This window comes from Lepidochelys olivacea, assembly GCF_965140295.1.
Source record: "Lepidochelys olivacea isolate rLepOli2 genome assembly, chromosome: 11".
NCBI lineage: Eukaryota > Metazoa > Chordata > Testudines > Cheloniidae > Lepidochelys > Lepidochelys olivacea.
In genome coordinates, this window is record NC_140421.1 from 69766441 (window position 1) to 69785557 (window position 19117).

General features: G+C 41.2%; 1 protein-coding gene across 20 annotated transcripts in view; it reads right to left on the bottom strand.

Moving 5' to 3' along the window:
* The window catches only part of LRRFIP1 (LRR binding FLII interacting protein 1), a 184459-nt gene that overhangs the window by 95947 nt on the left and 69395 nt on the right, over nt 1-19117 (bottom strand). The window contains exon 1 of one of the 20 annotated variants that reach the window (XM_084644017.1): nt 9082-9615. The exons of 13 other annotated variants lie outside the window; for them this stretch is intronic. In XM_084644017.1, the coding sequence (XP_084500143.1) occupies nt 9082-9126 (45 nt within the window). In that variant the 5' untranslated portion in view covers nt 9127-9615. Of the gene's footprint in view, nt 1-9081; nt 9651-19117 lie in introns of those variants that run through there. 6 more of the 20 variants (XM_084644016.1, XM_084644021.1, XM_084644010.1 and 3 more) reach the window with 6 other exon arrangements.

The following is a 19117-nucleotide window of genomic DNA, read 5'->3' on the forward strand; positions in this document are numbered from 1 at the left end:
ATTTTCATGTAGAAGCTTCAATGAACTAATGGCTGGTTTCCCAAGATGGTGTATTTTAATGCAGAAGTATATTCTTGCTCATGATCACATAGCTATTTAGAATTAAACACTTGTTAATGAAACCAGCTCTTAGAATCAAAGACAAACATGTTACGGTTCCTGCTGACTGACTGTTGAATATTATAAAATAAAAATGGCTAACTACAACCAATACTGCACATTGTGAAGTTGCAAGCAGCAACACTGGAAAAATCAATGCAGCATAATTCCAAACAAGGCACTAGTACTTCATAGAATCATAGAATATCAGGGTTGGAAGGGACCTCAGGAGGTCATCTAGCCAGCTTTCTATCCACCTTATAGTCCATTCATCCAGCCCATACTACTTTAACTTGCTGGCAAGAATACTGTGGGAGACCATATCAAAAACTATGCTCAAGTCAAGGAACAACATGTCCACTGCTTTCCCCTCATCCACAGAGCCGGTTATCTCCTCATAGAAGGCAATTAGATTAGTCAGGCATGACTTGCCCTTGGTGAATCCATGCTGACTGTTCCTGATCAATTTCCTCTCCTCTAAGTGCTTCAGAATTGATTCCTTGAGGACCTGCTCCATGATTTTTCCAGGGACTGAGGTGAGGCTGACTGGCCTGTAGTTCCCCAGATCCTCCTCCTTCCCTTTTTTAAAGGTGGGCACTACATTAGCCTTTTTCCAGTCATCCAGGACCTCCCCCGATCGCCATGAGTTTTCAAAGATAATAGCCAATGGCTCTGCAATCACATCCGCCAACTCCTTTAGCACTCTCGGATGCATCCAGCCCCATGGACTTGTGCTCGTCCAGCTTTTCTAAATAGTCCCGAACCACTTCTTTTTCCACAGAGGGCTAGTCACCTCCTCCCCATGCTGTGCTGCCCAGTGCAGCAGTCTGGGAGCTGACCTTGTTCGTGAAGACAGAGGCAAAGAAAGCATTGAGTACATTAGCTTTTTCCACATCCTCTGTCACTAGGTTGCCTCCATCATTCAGTAAGGGGCCAACACTTTCCTTGACTTTCTTCTTGTTGCTAACATATTTGAAGAAACCCTTCCTGTTACTCTTAACATCTCTTGCTAGCTGCAACTCCAGGTGTTATGTGGCCTTCCTGATTTCACTCCTGCATCCCCGAGCAATATTTTTATACTCTTCCCTGGTCATTTGTCCAATCTTCCACTTCTTGTAAGCTTCTTTTTTGTGTTTAAAACCAGAAAGGATTTCACTGTTAAGCCAAGCTGGTCGCCTGCCATATTTACTATTCTTTCTACACATCGGGATGGTTTGTCCCTGTAACCTCAATAAGGATTCTTTAAAATACAGCCAGCTCTCCTGGACTCCTTTCCCTCCATGTTATTCTCCCAGGGGATCCTACCCATCAATTCCCTGAGGGAGTCAAAGTCTGCTTTTCTGAAGTCCAGGGTCCGTATTCTGCTGCTTTCCTTTCTTTCTTGTGTCAGGATCCTGAACTCAACCATCTCATGGTCACTGCCTCTCAGGTTCCCATCCACTTTAGCTTCCCCTACTAATTCTTCCCGGTTTGTGAGCAGCAGGTCAAGAAGAGCTCTGCCCCTAGTTGATTCCTCCAGCACTTACACCAGGAAATTGTCCCCTACACTTTCCAAAAACTTCCTGGATTGTCTGTGTACTGCTGTATTGCTCTCCCAACAGATATCCGGGTGACTGAAGTCTCCCATGAGAACCAGGGCCTGCGCTCTAGTAACTTCCATTAGTTGCCGGAAGAAAGCCTCGTCCACCTCATCCCCTGGTCTGGTGGTCTATAGCAGACTCCCACCACGACTTCGCCCGTGTTGCTCATGCTTCTAAACTTAATCGAGAGACTCAGGTTTTTTGCAGTTTCATACAGGAGCTCTGAGCAGTCATACTGCTCTCTTCCATACAACGCAACTCTCACACCTTCTGCCCTGCCTGTCCTTCCTGAACAGTTTATATCCATCCATGACAGTACTCCAGTCATGTGAGTTATCCCACCAAGTCTCTGTTATTCCAATCACATCATAATTCCTTGAGTGTGCCAGGACTTCCAGTTCTCCCTGCTTGTTTCCCAAGCTTCTTGCATTTGTGTATAGGCACTTAAGATAACTCACTGATCGTCCCGCTTTGTCAGTATGAGAAAGTACTTACTTTAAAACAATCCACTTTGATGAGATCAATATGTATGTTACAACCAATTTGTTTTTGCATTTAGAACTGTTTTAGCATTATATTTTTAATTAAGTGCTCATCACACACTGGGTACTTTTATGCTGCCCCTCTCCAGCATTTTATCAGACTGCCTATTTATATTGTGGTAGCACAGAGGTCCCAACCCTATTGTGCTAAACACCGTACAATCATGCAAAAAATGAAGTGGACCCCGCCCATAAAAACTGACAATCTAAGTAAGATGGGAGACAACAGGTGAATACAACAAATACGTTAGGAGCACAGGGTAACAAGAGGATACTGGTCAGCATGATAAGCAGCAGTGACTATTTATACATTGTTAATACCTGTTGTTGCCATGTTGTTTAAGCTGCAACCCAGTATTTCAAAACAAGATTTTAAATTTTCATTTTTTTTTTAGAGTAGATTGATTTGTAAAGGAAAAACCTCAACTGGCAGTCCTATATCATCCACCCTGTTGTTTTGACTGCTTATTTGTTCTCTGTCATCCTAGCTCCCTTCCTCATGAAGCAAGTACACCTATGCATGCAGTTCAAAGCACTGTCCAAGGTTCAGGTGGGACGCTGATCAACTGCCCCAGAAAATTCAGTGGTGTTCAGGAAAGCAGCTACCTGGGAAAGTAACAGCAATACAGACCACACCCTTTCAGAGAGACTAATCATGATGCTCTCCAGTCTCTACTTGTCCAAGGTCACTCAAAAATCAGGTGAGGTTTCCAGTGTTGTATGTAGGGATTCCTGTGCACTGCACGGAAAAAGTTACTCCTAAATGTCAGATGATTAGCCTACAATAGAGACTTTACACACAATGAAATGTCATGAAAATCTGAGCATTAAGATCTATAAGTGGTTCAATCATACACTGAAGTCTGCAGGAAAGGTTTGTGTTGTTAACTTGTGAGATTAACAGCAGAGACTCATTTTAAATCTAAAAATTTTAGTCAAGCTGGTAAAGTTGTGACAAATGAGAACTACTGTGCACGATTATATTACTGCACACAGAGCACTTAAAATCTGTTAACATATGAACAGGCATCACATGTGACTATTCATTCAAGCTGAACTTTACAGAAACATTAAAAACCAGATTACAATGAAGGGTGCAGTATAAGAACTGAAGTAGAGCAGAATGCTGTAGTGTGAGAACTCATGAAAATTAAACACTTCCTCCACGAAGAGGTGTTTTTTGCATTCAAGATGGACTAGATCTCTGTTCGGAAGTGTCTGGCTTAGCTTGCTCGTGTTCAGTTTTCTGCTATAAATATCCTGATTTCCTGTGCATCATGCAAGTAGCAATTTTAATTGCATATTTCTCTCCTGCTGTTTCCTAACTAAGCCAGAACAGGCTTTGCCTGGGTGAATTTGGCACTCCTCCAGTCCAAGCAGATAAGCATGTAAAAGACTAACTTGGGTCTAACTTGAGGGGGTGATGATGGGAGAAAGTCCCCCAAGTGTGAGGAGGCTGCTGAACTTCACATTAGTGAAATCACTAAAGTGTTCCCAACCTTCATGACTTTGTCATGAGCCTCATCATAATTGTTTTCCCTAAAGCCCCAGCTCCTGGAGTCAAGTGGATATGTGATGATTTCAGCCTTCATTATTAAAGACAACAGCAAGCAGCAAGCAAGTAACAAGAACATCAAAGTTATTATTTTTATATAATCTCATGATTTTTGGTGAGCCTGACTCCTGATTTTTGAATATTTAGAGTTGGCAATACTTACAATGACTTTAAAAATATATTTTTTGAAAAGCTACAAAATGTTACAGTAGTAAAAAGTGTGAGTGAAGATTAACATGAGAATCTCAAAGTTTGATGGGAAGAACTTCTTTTGGTATTCAAGGTTAAAAGTAACCATTTGCCTCAGGTTAGTCAGCTATTTTGTAGATTACTTCATCCTTCAAACACTGCCAACACCGGGGGTGGGGGGGGGGGGGGTTGGGGAGAAATACAGGCCTCTAATACAAGAAATTTATCCAAAACAGATAGGGACACATACAAATGTAACTACCAGAGAAACAAGCAGAACATTAATTAAAATTTGAAGTCCAGGTACACTTTAAAAAGTTTTTGTATGCTCCTTGTCTGACAGGTGAAAAAGATGAAGTTACCATTTCTGTTAGGCAAATCGTGCAAAAGAATAGAGAAGAGCTCCAAAGACTGCCTTGGGTAGGGCAGAGGAAACCGGAGACAATTACTGTGGCAAGGAGGGCACAGAAGCCAGCATTATTACAAAAACTACAGCTTTCTACTGAAGTTGTCCAAAATACTGCAGTAAATGCATACTGTGACATTTTAAAGCCACTACAGGCCCTAAAATAGACACACTGCTACAATAGAAAAGTTTGATGTTCTTCTCTACCTTACTCTACTCAAAATAAAAAACTCAAGTGACTTTTTCCGATGGAAAATCCATCCCATTTAATATACAGATATTTATCCTACCTATTCCGTTCAACCTCTCCAGCATCACCCAGGAAAAAAAGAATACTGCAGCCTGTAAATCTAGTCAGTTTCTCTAGCTCCAATACAGTATCTTGAACATGCCAATTACTTTTGATTTTACCTGCAGACAAAGGTCACCAGGGAACCGAAATTAGGGTTAGTTATCCAGAATTATGGAGTCTCACCTTCTAAATACCAATACCAACCTAAACCAGAAGCCCAGTTGGAATGATCACCTACAATATTGTATTTACACCCATTTCTCACACTGCCCCAGCACAGCCAGTATATAATAGAACAATGACTAAGGAAGTTCTCACTTCCTGCCTAAAGGGCACATTGTCCCCTGCAAGCACAGGGAAGTAACATTCAGAAATGTATTTACATCAAGATAAAATTGATGGATTTGATTATGAACATGTTTCTGTGACGCAAGCATACCCTGAAGATGTACATGCATAAAGAAATAGCTCTCTGAAACATGCGGACTTCACTGTTAAATTGGAACTCCTGACAAACAGCCAACAGAGATAGGAAACTCTGGATAGCAACAAGAAAAGGAGGACTTGTGGCACCTTAGAGACTAACAAATTTATTTGAGCATAAGCTTTTGTGAGCTACAGCTCAATCCGATGAAGTGAGCTGTAGCTCACAAAAGCTTATGCTCAAATAAATTGGTTAGTCTCTAAGGTGCCACAAGTCCTCCTTTTCTTTTTGTGAATACAGACTAACACGGCTGCTACTCTGAAACCTGTGGATAGCAAGAAATCCAGCCACAGTGACCTTTGTAATCCCCATGAACGATTCCAGATATAGAAATCTTCAAACAACTCTCGAGATAAATCATTAAAACAGTACAATTATTCAAAGAGACTTGATTTTACCAAGGGTCTAATATTCAAAGCCAACAGCATGTGCTTTCTGTGAAGGGAAAGGGTTAAAGAAACAGCTTGTGAGCAGAAACAAGTTGCCTGTAGGAGTTCATTCTTATGCAGATCACGTTATTAAAGCACTAATTAAACGAAAAGAATCTCACTGAAAGTTCAGTAACTTACCAAAGTGGCAATCTGTATGCAACAGCCACAATATTTTTTCCATCTCGAGAATCAATTTATTCTCACTTTCTGCTTTAAAGTTATTACCATTATGCTAAAAAATACATCCAACAGTTTATGTTTTGAATGTTTTTCCTGATTAACAGGAAAAATTAATCAGTTCTGCCCCACTGTTTCACAGTTAAAGGCTTGTTTTCTCCATACTTTATACTGGCCTTCATTCCACTTGTCTATGATATACATTCAATCAGTAAACTGGAAAAATAAAGCAATGTAACCAAGGCTTTGCTGTAGATTAGCCATTTAAAATTTCTCTATCCAAGTGGTACATTGCTTGTGATAACCCATTTGGCTAAACACTGCTATCCTCAGCCACAAGTACTAGCAACAAGACCAGATATTTTTGTACATTTATTCCCCTTCACCATTGTTTAGTAAGGTGCAAATGTAATGAATGGGTTACTCAGTTACCGAAATGAAATTGTCATCACTCCTTCCTTCTCACTTGTGAAGCAATCATGACCTAAATTAAAGAGACAGAACCAAACTCCAGCCAGTACCAGACAATGTTGTTTTACATCTGAGTGTCACTGAATGAACAAGATTGATGAGACCAGACGGCTCAGGAAGCAGACCAGCAGTGCCAACTCAACCACAGAAATGGTATTTAAAAAATAAAAACAAAAGACTGTTCATGTATTTAAAGCAAAGTTTTACAATTTTCCAATAAAATAATTAAAATCTACATCAAAGCTGTCCCACTGTTTATTAATATTGCCAAATTCTGCAGTGGTTTTTTTTAGCGTTTTTTAGAAATACTGAAATTGTTCACCCACAAGAACAGTTTGATTTGTGGAATAATTCCTTAATTCTTTACTTTCAACAACAAAAATCTAGGGAAGTACCCAGGTGACCAGACTAATAGGACTCACTCCTCCAATTCCTTAGGGAATGGCTACACTGGAAACTTCAAAGCGCTGTCGCGGGAACGCTCCCATGGCAGCGCTTTGAAGAGCTCCCCCAGCACTCCTGGTAATCCACCTCCACCGCTCGGAGCCTGTCTACACTAGCACTTCAAAGTGTTCAGACTTGCTGCGCTCAGGGGGGTGATTTTTCACCCCCCTGAGCCAGCAAGTTAGAGCACTATAAAATGTAAGTGTGCACAAGCCCTTAGTAAATGTTTATCTCAGCTCATAATGCTTCACAAACATCAGCCCCATTGCTAAGGAATGAGCTTCAAGGTTCTTGGCATAGCTTATTCACACTATCTGACCCGTGGACCACTGTAGAGTCTGTTTAGCTCTTCACCTTTCACCTGTATAGACTGCACCAGGACAAAAATTAAAACAAGTTCCTCCTTTAGCAACCTAATCATTTATAAATGCATTAATTACACTCACTTAACCATGTGCCAAAAATCCACACCTTAGATATAAGCCCATGAATGCCTGTTTCCATTGTAAATCTTTTGTGTATTGCATGTACATACACGGAACTGTTTTGGAACTTCGAACATTAAGCTAAAACTCTGTTGGCATGTCTGCTCACAGGCTAAATCAAGCTATAAATGGTTTAGATATTTTTCTCTTCCCCCTCCCCCCTCTTCAATAGGCCAAACAAGGAATAGATAGTAACTGGCTCTAGGTACTTTCAACTTTTTTTAAACTAGGCCTGAGAAAAATAACTTATTAAAAACACGTAATATTTGAAGTGTTGATATAAAATTTAATTATTGCATTTGGTCAGTAGCAATCTTCTAAAGGTAACACTTAGAAGTAACAAGTAACAATAGGGACTGACAGCTAGCCCTAAGGCCCCTCACGTTCCTGCTTTATTTTATGTTGTATGATGCCCAGCACAGAAGTATTTAGCCATTCTGATGCTGTGAATTAGTGACAGTTTAAGCAGGTGGGAGCTCAATCCCCATCTGTTTTAAAATACATTAATTTTTTTCTAAAAAAGCCCCACACGGCCAGCTCAAGGAGTGTGAGCTGCCTCAGTGAGGGAGGAGCCCACCTTCATGTATTGCAAGTGGAAGTCAATTTGAGAATAGACGTTTGGGCTCGGCTGGCACCTGGGCTCTAGGACCCTGCAAGGTGGAAGGGTCCCAGAGCTTGGGCTGCAGTCCAAGCCTGAATGTCTACACTGCAATTAAGTCCAAACCCCCCCGGCATAGTGGGGAATAATGCTAGTAATTCAGAGACAAATTAAGGGTTTTACTTTGCAGAAAGAAGTTAACTTTTTAAGTAATAACTTAAGTTTAGAGTTACCTCTTACAATCCCCCCCTTCCCCTCTTCGCTCTTGCAAGATTGAATGCAATACACAGGAACACCCATTCTGCTGGCAGCAAGCCGAATATATGCCAGATGTTTCTGTGTATGAGGAGAATCTCTATTTCTTTTCCTTAAACAAGCTACCTGAACACTTTCCTTGTCTGTCTCATTGAAAGAACTCTCCCAAATGACGCATTTCACATTCAGAAGCATGTCCTTATTGTTTCTCCAAATGTTTGTATTTATACATGTAAAATGTTAAGAAGTAGGAGGCTGACACCAACTACAGTGACAAAAAAAATTTATGGAGTAGATCGATGGCACCAACGGGTTCAAAAAGATTCAAGTTCAAATGGAAAAAAATTAAAGAATATTAAGAAAAAAAGTCAAAGAAAAACAATAATGAACATCAACTCTCCTCCCCACTTTACACTCCCTTTGAGGCTGAAAATCTGAGATGACACACCAACCATCTTTCTATTATACCAGCAAAATGCAAGACATACAGTTCTATTATCTGAAATGCATTTGATCCGTACAGAGTTTTTGTTGACGTTTCCAGGGTAATGTTACACTGGCACTTTGCAGAGCTTGGGGAAAAGAATTTGAATTCCTATAGTTCATGGGAAGATCTTTTACCTTATGATAATTATCACACTTCTCACAAATTTCTGCAATTAATTTATTTATTGTACATAGAAACCTTCTTTAAAAGTTTCTTTGCTGTATAAAACAGTAACAAGTAATATTCAAGAACATTTATGTAGTTAATAGAAACATCACAACACAAGCAGATAAACTGAATTGTTCTTTGTACAAGTATAGCTGCAGACTCATGGAATGTATATTCTGGTGCATAAAGCATAACATTTATAATGTATTTATGCACATTCACTTCCTACTTCACACTACAGTAAACCACAGCTTCTTAAATGTAATCAGAGACTAACGTGTCAAAGGCACAACACACAGTGGAGCTTTCCACAAATATCAATACACCCATTAACTAGTACCTCATTTTTAAACTTTTAAAGACAGCACAAACAACAGGAGATTTGGACTAGCAAATTATTTCCCCCCACCTTCCTTACCAGTTTCTGAGCTTCTGGACTGAAGCAGTCTGCTTCCGTTTGCATGGCCGCAAAGTTTGTTATTCACCGTCAGAGTCTTTGAAGTTCGTACACGAAAAGGGAAACAAAATATCCACTTTACTACTTGCTAGGCTTCTGCTTTATTTACTTAACATCCCAGGAAAGTATTTCTGATCCAGTTTGTCCAGTGTTTATCCAAACAAACAAGATGACTCTGTCCACCTCTCCAAAATCCTCACATTTCTGTCAGCCTGCTCTGCTGACACAGAATCCACCTAGGGGAGCGGTCAAGACACAGGGCGAGTCACACAGGTGCTCTAGGGACCACACAAAGAGTCAGTGTGCTTCATAAAGGAATCCTTCCTTCGCCGCTTCAGAAAACACAAGCACAAGCACAGATTTCCTCCCACAAAACTTTCAGTTCTTTCAGTTCACATTTGTATTGAAGTTTCCACCTACTCTCCCCACCCTACTTCAAGGGAATGGCAGGACAGTAATAGCTCACGGCTCCACGCCTGTCAGTAACTACAGTTCTTGAGTCAGCAAGTGAGCAGCTGGCTCCAAAGGTGCAGGAAGGCAGACAAGCTGATTTTTCCTCTTCCCTCGGCACAGGATCTTTGACTAAGCAACTGTCGTAATCTGCAAGTCTGCAGCAAAATCATTCAATGTTCCTTAGTCTTACCCCAACCAGCACCACAACACCAAGAACAGGATGTGTTTATTACTGTAGTGTTTTCTACAACCATCACTTTACAGGCTGTCAAATACAAATAGTCTGTGCTGCTTTATGAAGCCCCTTGTGCTACTACATGACATTTTTATGGTAGTGCATAAACTTATTTTTAAAATCAGAAAAAAATTCTGAGATCCACTTGTAAACAGAATTCCTTTTTGCCTCTTACCCAACTTTTCACCCTGCGTGCTGATGTGGTCGTCCCATCTCAAAAAAGAATATATTGGAATTGGAAAAGGTTCAGAAAAGGGCAACAAAAATTATTAGGGGTATGGAACGGCTTCCATATGAGGAGCGATTAATAAGACTGGGACTTTTCAACTTCGAAAAGACAACTGAGGGGGGATATGATAGAGGTCTATAAAATCATGACAGGTGTGGAGAAAGTGTTATTTACTCCTTCTCATAACACAAGAGCTAGGGGTCACTAAATGAAATTAATAGGCAGCAGATTTAAAACAAACAAAAGGAAGTATTTTTTCACACAACGCACAGTCAAACTGTGGAACTCTTTGCCAGAGGATGTTGTGAAAGCCAAGACTATAACAGGGTTCAAAAAAGAACTAGATAAGTTCATGGAGAATAGGTCCATCAATGGCCATTAGCCAGGATGGGCAGGCATGGTGTCCCTAGCCCAGAGATGGGCAAACTAAGGTCCGCAGGACCGTTCAGCCTGGCCCCTGAGCTCCTGGCCCGGGAGGCTGTCCCCCGGCCCCTCCCCCGATGTCCCTCCTCCCCTGCAGGATCAGCTCACTGCGCCGCCGGCGCAAGGCTCTGGGCAGCAGGGCTGCAAGCTCCTGGGGCAGCGCAGCTGCAGAGCCCAGCCTGACCTGGTGCTCTGTGCTGCGCAGCACAGCTGCCTGTCCTGGTGTAGCCGCACCACCAGCCACCGGTGCTCCAAGCAGCACGGTAAGGGGGCAGGGAGCGAGGGAGTTCGGGGTGGTGGTCAGGGGGTGTGGATAGGGGTCAGAGCAATCAGAGGGCGGGGAACAAGGGGGTTGAATGGGGGCAGGAGTTCCAGGGACGGTCAGGGAGAAGGGGTGGTTGGATGGGGCAGGGATCCCCATGGGAGGGGGCAGTCAGGAAGGAGAGGAGGGGTTGGATGGGGCGGGGGTTCCGGGGGCGGTGGAGGGGGCAGAGGTCGGGGGGCTAGTCAGGAAGGAGAGGGGGCGGTCAGGGGACAGAGAGGGAAGGAGGATGGGGCAGGGGTCCCGGGGCAGGGCGGGGGAGGCTATCAAGGGGTGAGAAGCAGGGGGAGTCAGATAGGGGGCAGGGGCCGGACCACAGCTGGCTGTTTGGGGAGGCACAGCCTCTCCTAACCGGCCCTCCACACAATTTCTGAAAACCAATGTGGCCCTCAGGCCAAAAAGTTTCCCCGCCCCTGCCCTAGCCTATCTTTGCTAGAAACTGGGAATGGATCACTTGATGATTACCTATTCTGTTCATTCCCTCAGTGGCACCTGGCATTGACCACTGTCGGAAGTCAGGATCCTGGGCTAGATGGCCCTTTGATCTGACCCAGTATGGTCATGCTTATGTTGATAATGTGAAGCAAAAACCCCATCATCAGCAATAACTACACTAAAATAGTGGCCTGTGTTTACATCTCTGCCATCTAGGATATGGACATTACCCAAGCTGCTACTCTGGGTGCATTGAAAGTTTACATTTAATAATGCTTGAGTGGATTCTCACACGTGACCAATGTTCACACCTTGGAAAAATCCAACTGAAGTGCCTGCCACTTTGGCACAATTACATCAGTATGCTGGCTTCATTTACATAGATTTTATTTAAAAAAAAAAAAACAGGTGGGTCATCAATGTTGAGTGTGACACAAGGAAAACTTCTCTTCTGTAATCAATGGGAACTTAATTCTGACTGACTAAAAAAGGGAACAAAAAGCAAGGAACAAGGGTGGAGAGGTTGACAGCGATTAGTTTAGAGTTCACCGAAATCTGTACACTACCGGTTAAGGATGAGAGACAACAGCAGAACAATTAAGAGAATCCTAAACTGTCACTACCTGTACTCTACCCATTTCGGATAGATCATTTTGGATGGATCACTTGATGATGAACTGTTCTGTTCATTCCCTCTGAAGCACTAGGCATCGGCCACTGTCAGAAGACAGGATACTGGGCTAGATGGACCTCGATCTGATCCACTATGGACGTTCTTATGTTGTCAATCAGGAGATGGAGTTGGACACCAGTACATTTCATAGTGTTCTAAAATTCCTTAAACACTAAACCAAAACGGATTGTAACGTTTTGTTTCCCCAAACTCAAACCAAATACTAACGCAGATTATCACACACTTTTAAGTCACTTCCTTAAGATTTCACCTTTAGCGTAATACTACGTGATATTTATAGGTACAGAAGGACAGATCTATGCACAGTAAGCAAAATCCTGGCCATGCTCAAGTCAATAGCAAAACTCCCATTAACTTTAATGGGGTGAGGATTTCACCTAATGTACGCATGCACACCATCTCCCACAAAGAAAACAGGCAGGAATAGACATGACCCTGAGAAGATAATCTAAATTTCAATGGTTATTTTTCAGCTGTTGACATTTTGGAAGACTAGAGGAGGTTTGTTGTCAATAGAGTCCTCTCTTCTTGGCTCCATTCCTTACATTGCATGGACAAGCAAAATAGGTTGTTACCCAGCAACCAAGCCATTATGTTCCTTCCTGGTCAGCCAGCTAACGACGGAGAAGCCTGTAGAGGCTCCACCTAGCAACAGAGTTCAATTTTTCCATAAACTCCCAACCTACTGCCAGTCCCAGCCAAAGAACTCAGTAGTTCATGCTGTTCCCATAGTATCATCCATATAACAGGCAGATTGTTTTCTTAATTCATTTTTAAGTGCATAGAATAATTTTTTATTCACAAGCTAGTATTTCACAGTAATTTTATTCAGTGAGTTCCTGAATATCAACCATGTCCCATTGTTCCAGAAAGGCCAAGCATATTCTACAAGGCTTCCTCTGCAGAAGTGCTCCAAGTATGCATAATTTACAAGCTGTCCTTCAAAACTGTCATTTGAGAAGACAACTTATTTAAAAAAAAAATAGCAACTTTGCTTTTTCATAATAGGCCTGCACTGTCCTATGGGGAAATACCCACCACTTTCTTCAGCCTGTGAAACTGTGAGGTTAGGGATAGGAGTAGCAGAACGCTAGAGTATACAGAATCATACTCCTGCTCCCCTGGGTCTACCAGAACGCTCATTCATCCAGTGACATTTGGATCAGCAGATTTGCTGACTCTTCCTTTCACTTTACATTAACTGGCAAGTCTCCTCAAGAGGGTTACTAAATTATAGAAGGGGGAATATAAACATTATAGAGTCACAAATCAGAGAATTTTCGAAGTACTACTTAGATGTCAAATTCAGGAAAAAAAACATAGGGTATGACCGAAGGATAGATTGGAGACCAAAACGACCACATGTGGTGAGCCACCAATGCTGTTTATACTTCAAATGTTTCTTCCAGTTTAAGATATTTCTTGCCTATTTTTCAGGAAATGCAAGAATATTCCATTAAAATTTTCAAACCAAGAGAAACTCTTCTCTCCTTCAAGGGAGAGAATTTTTGGAAATCACTTCCAGTTGCTCTTATAACTGTAAATATTAAATCAAAAATTGTTTAATTCTGCTAATGAGAATGCTGTTACTAGTAATAACTTTCTCTTCAACAGGCATCGTCCTCAATACGGATGAAGAAAGGAATTTCAGGTGCCAGGTAGCTCAGTATATTAGTATACTTTTTTCCATATTCAAGTCCTCTTTTGGCCATACATTTAATTTGATGGTCTCCATATTGCAAGATGGCAATTTCTACTCTCAGCAGGCCCAAGGTCAGATCAGCAGAGGTATTACACATCAGAAACAAATGCAGTGGAGTTTTCATAGTACCTACCTGCATTATGTCTGGCTCTAGCCAGTTCTTTTCTTAAATACTAATTTTAAGTTATGGGGAAACAAAAATTCTTAACGGAGAAATTCTGTTGACAAGACAACTAACTCCAAATCATACCTGCTTCTCCAAGACAGCTACCCTTTTGAATTGTTCTATGCCTCTGTCATCTACAAGTTGGATTACAGTAATATACTTTATTTAGGATTGCTTTGGGAGACCACCAAGCAGCTTCAGCTGCAGAAACATTCCAGTCTGTCACCCAGCTGTGGTGGGCAGCGGACTGTATGCAGTACCTTTGCCTAAGATTCTACACTGGATATGTTTGCTTCCATATGTAAATCACTGTGCTACCTGGTTACTTAAGAAAATCCCTCTTTCCCTATGATCAGTCATGAATGTTAAGGCCCGCTGTGGACTCATGGGATATATATAATTCAAGTTCCAATAGCAGTGTGTTTTCAGCAGAGACCCATTCCCAATGGCACTTGCAGTTTAACAGCCCTGGCAGCCCTGGCAGCTTTCAGAACACACAACTTTTTTTAAAACAGGGTTGGGTTGAGATTTTACACACAGGTTACAAGACTCATACTGTTTAAAGTTGCAAATGGGTCAACATATTGGATTTGTCTAGCCTATGTTGATTATACAATTTAATTATTAAAATGTGAAGCACTCAGATGTTGTGACAAAAGGTGTTGCATATCAATGTCCATGTAAGTAATCAAATAGAAGGACTAGATGCTAGGAATATAAAGGTACCTTTAAACCCCAGAGCTTTTTAAATCTACGAAAACTAATCCCCACCTCTCAACCACACCTAAAAAAACTGAAGTGTTGTGAAAAGAAAGAAATGGCTTATAAGATTCTGTAAGTAAACAAGCTAAAACACAATTTGGAATGCTTGAGTGGCTTGTCCCCAGGGTTTGCAAATTCCAAGTGGGTTCATGTTGCTTGGCTGAGAGTCAAACTGCTCAACCGCCTCAGGTTGATGGTGGTGGTTGTAGTGTTAGTAAACTGGAGACAAATTGTTTGCTAGAGACTTGGAAAAAATCCACTGACCAGTGGCTCGGTCACATTCACTGGAAAGTGGGGGTTGGCTAAACTATTAATTTTTCCAGAAATTTCATTTGTTTTAAAAAATGTTTGTAGCCCTTATGATTGCAAAAACAGCCATCTAAAGTAACTGATGCAGTGTGGTCTTCTTTCTGAAGCAGTCTCCAGACTCCAGATGAGGCAGTAGCATATTCCTTCTAATTAACAAATTATGCAAAAAAGACTCTCCAAGAAATGATCTGGCTAAGACACCTGGGTAGGAATCCAAGCAACTGTTATTTCCCAGCAACTGGAGATGGTACGGGGAGAAGTTACTGAACTATTACACTGGGGAATTTCTTCAGGACTCCCATTTTCAAATTTTTAACCGGCTAGTCAGGGTCCATTTTCTCAACACATTCATTTGCTACACCTGTAAGAACCCAGCTTGCAAAAGGGACAAATTAAATAAATGAGAGTGAAATGTATTAAATATAGGAAGACAGTTACGGAAAAAGCCTAATGCTCACACCAGAAGTGTGCTTGCCTACAATCCCAATCCAATGCAGCCCAAAGAGAAAGCTAACAGTGCAGACCCTTCAGTACAAATGAAACATTATATGTAGACAAACAAAAACAGAAACAAAAAGGTAGCTGTCACTTTTCTTCATAAGCCTACAAGAGCAGCAGCATTAGTAATAATTAACCAGAAAAGCAGCAGTAAAGTTATAAGGATCAGGAAGCTAGTACAGGTATTAATCAAAGGATACTGAATACATCTTTTCCCCCTCCCCTGAGGAATATATCAGGGTATTGCACATGCATATGATTTGCAGTTACACAGAAACATACTGCATGCTTTATATGCACATGTTAATATGGAGCCTAAACCCTAAACATCAAACTCCATGGGAATGAAACCGGAAGGGACTTGAAACTCCCAAGCGATAATCATGAAAGAGCTCCTGTGTAAACTGGAAACGGGAGTATGGTAGAAGGCCCATAATGTTTGCAACAAAGAATGTCAGAATAATTGCTAGCACAAACAAATGCCAATAAAGTTTGGCCTTTAAGTTAGGGCACACCCAGGCATTTTGTCTCCATGGTACGTTGTGTCTCACCAGACCAGGGAATCAGTTTTTCAAATCAGCAGGAAAGTTGGGCTTCGAGCAGGAGCAGATAAAGGCAAATCCTGCATAAAAAACCCCCTGAGAATATCAAAAACTTTGGGTGCTCTATTATACAATAAACCTCGCCCAGCCCAGCCAAAACAATACGATTAAGAACGTCTTTGCTGTGGTAATCAGTGAAGTAACATTACCACAAACCACCTTGCAGCATTTCATTTCAATTCAGTAGAACTTATCGTTCTGGATGGGAATGTTTGCAATCTTATACATTCCTTTGACAAAGCATACTACTTGGAGACAAGGATATAGTCCCATCTATTACCTATTAGAGCCTTACCAAGCCAACAGAAACTGGTTATACCCGAGTCACAGCGTAACTCCTTCTCAGAAAGGCAAAACACTCTAGCTCAAGGTACATTATTGCAGCATCAGTACAGCATACAACCTGGGGTCTTAATGGGACATGTGAATTTGTATTCTTTTTTGCAGAATACTGTCTGAGACACCTGGCTCATCACTTAAAAAGAAAATGAAGTTATTTCAAAGTAAGTTATTTTAAAAGACACACACACACACACTTACACTTATTTTCAAAGTTTGAGGAAAAGACATCTAATTAAAAACTCACCTTTTTGCTTTGACCCTTTTAACACAAATAAATATTTTTTTTAACACTGGGCCAAACAGCATACACGTTATTTTTACACCGATTTTCCTGCCATATTTACCTGTGAAATTTGTACAGAATGTTAGAACAGAGGTGACATTCTAATTTCATTATTTAAGGAGCAATACAAGTTCTCATAACGTCAGTAAAATTCCAATATGATGTTACATTTCTACTGCGGTTCCAAAGCATAACTGTGATTTGTAGTTCTGATGTTCTTTAAAATACAAGTTTCATTTTCTGATGGACAGAATAGATAGAAAATACTTCATACTGAAAGAGTTGGACAGAGTTTAACTGAAATGATACTATCTGTGGCTCAAGTAGTGCCTTTATTTAACATTTTTTATCCTGTTCTCATGGCATTTAAGAGTGTGTCTATATTAGTGCTTTGAGAAATATCCTTTTTTGAGGCACAGTTATGCAGAAAGATCTTTTTTTTCTATGCCATGACCCCACTTCATCATTACTCTCTTCAATGGGCACAACCTGGCATCTTTACAGTTTAGCTGGCAAGGATTACAAGAGCTCCTTGTAAATGGTAACCAAGGAAATGAACTCAAGTATATACAGCTAAATGCTTCTTTGGAAAACAATGTTAAATTTTCATCACCAAAATGTACCACCACAATCAACAGATTATTTTCTATGGAGGCTAACATGAGACATAGCAAGAAAGAGGAAGGAAACCATGAAAGGCACTAAGTACTTCTCAATTGCACTGAAATCAGACTAGTTGACATCATGCTAACTGGGGAAATTTAAGGGTACGCCTACATTAACCAAAAAAACCCAAACCAAACCAACCCACAGCAGAAAGTCTCAGAGCCTGGGTCAACTGACTCAGGCTCACGCTACAGGACTAAAAATAGTAGTCTAGACATTCCTGCTCAGGCCGGAGCTTGGGCTCTGAGACCTGGTGAGAGGGGTGGGCCTCAGAGCCTGTGCAGGAACACTGCTATTCTTAGCCACGTACAGCGAGTCCTATGAGCCCAAGTCAGTTGACCTGGACTCAGACTTGCTGCCATGGGTTCTTTGTTTTAGGATTTTAATATTTGTGTCTATGGAAAGTTATGCTTTTTATTTTTAAAAAGGAGCAGTTCACTGAATGCATCCGATGAAGTGAGCTGTAGCTCACGAAAGCTTATGCTCAAATAAATTTGCTAGTCTCTAAGGTGCCACAAGTCCTCCTTTTCAGTTTAAGAAGGGCTTGTCTAGCCAAATGACTAGATGTACTCATTCCTACAGTTCTTGGCTCCTTTGCTTGATAAAAATATACAAGCTGCGAAAGGTAAAATCTCTTGAAAACAATAAATGAAAAGAGGTGGTTTTCATACATGGCTTCAATTGCAGATAACCTTCATTAATATGCATTATTCACTGTAAGATGTCATCCCACAAATGACCAAACTACACAAGAATCAAAGTTTATATAGAAGTGGGATTCCAATTCAAACAAAAAGATGGAAGCTACCTTTGCTTGTAGTGGATTGCTCTTCTTTGCAGGATAGCCCAGTTCAGCATCTGAGTACTCCTTGGCCTTACTTCAAACCCTGTTTGTTTTGCACTACAAACTATATTGATAACCTCCCCAATGGCAGTTTGAAAATTAGAATGTAGAGAGGTTTCAGAGTAACAGCCGTGTTAGTCTGTATTCGCAAAAAGAAAAGGAGGACTTGTGGCACCTTAGAGACTAACCAATTTATTTGAGCATGAGCTTTCGTGAGCTACAGCTCACTTCATTGGATGCATACTGTGGAAACTGCAGGAGACATTATATACACACACAGAGATCATGAAACAATACCTCCTCCCACCTCACTGTCCTGCTGGTAATAGCTTATCTAAAGTGATCATCAAGTTGGGCCATTTCCAGCACAAATCCAGGTTTTCTCACCCTCCACCCCCCCCCCCCCACAAACTCACTCTCCTGCTGGCAAAAGCTCATCCAAACTGACCACTCTCCAAGTTTAAATCCAAGTTTAACCAGAACGTCGGGGGGGGGGGGTAGGAAAAAACAAGGGGAAATAGGCTACCTTGCATAATGACTTAGCCACTCCCAGTCTCTATTTAAGCCTAAATTAATAGTATCCAATTTGCAAATGAATTCCAATTCAGCAGTTTCTCGCTGGAGTCTGGATTTGAAGTTTTTTTGTTTTAAGATAGCGACCTTCATGTCTGGGATTGCGTGACCAGAGAGATTGAAGTGTTCAATCCAGACTCCAGCGAGAAACTGCTGAATTGGAATTCATTTGAAAATTGGATACTATTAATTTAGGCTTAAATAGAGACTGGGAGTGGCTAAGTCATTATGCAAGGTAGCCTATTTCCCCTTGTTTTTTTCCTACCCCCCTCCCCCAGACGTTCTGGTTAAACTTGGATTTAAACTTGGAGAGTGGTCAGTTTGGATGAGCTATTGCCAGCAGGAGAGTGAGTTTGTGTATCCCTGGCTCTAGAAAGTACAGTACTACTACTAATCCTTCACTTTCATAAGCACTTCACTGATTCTCATATTCAATAAAACAAAAGGCCAACCAAAGCA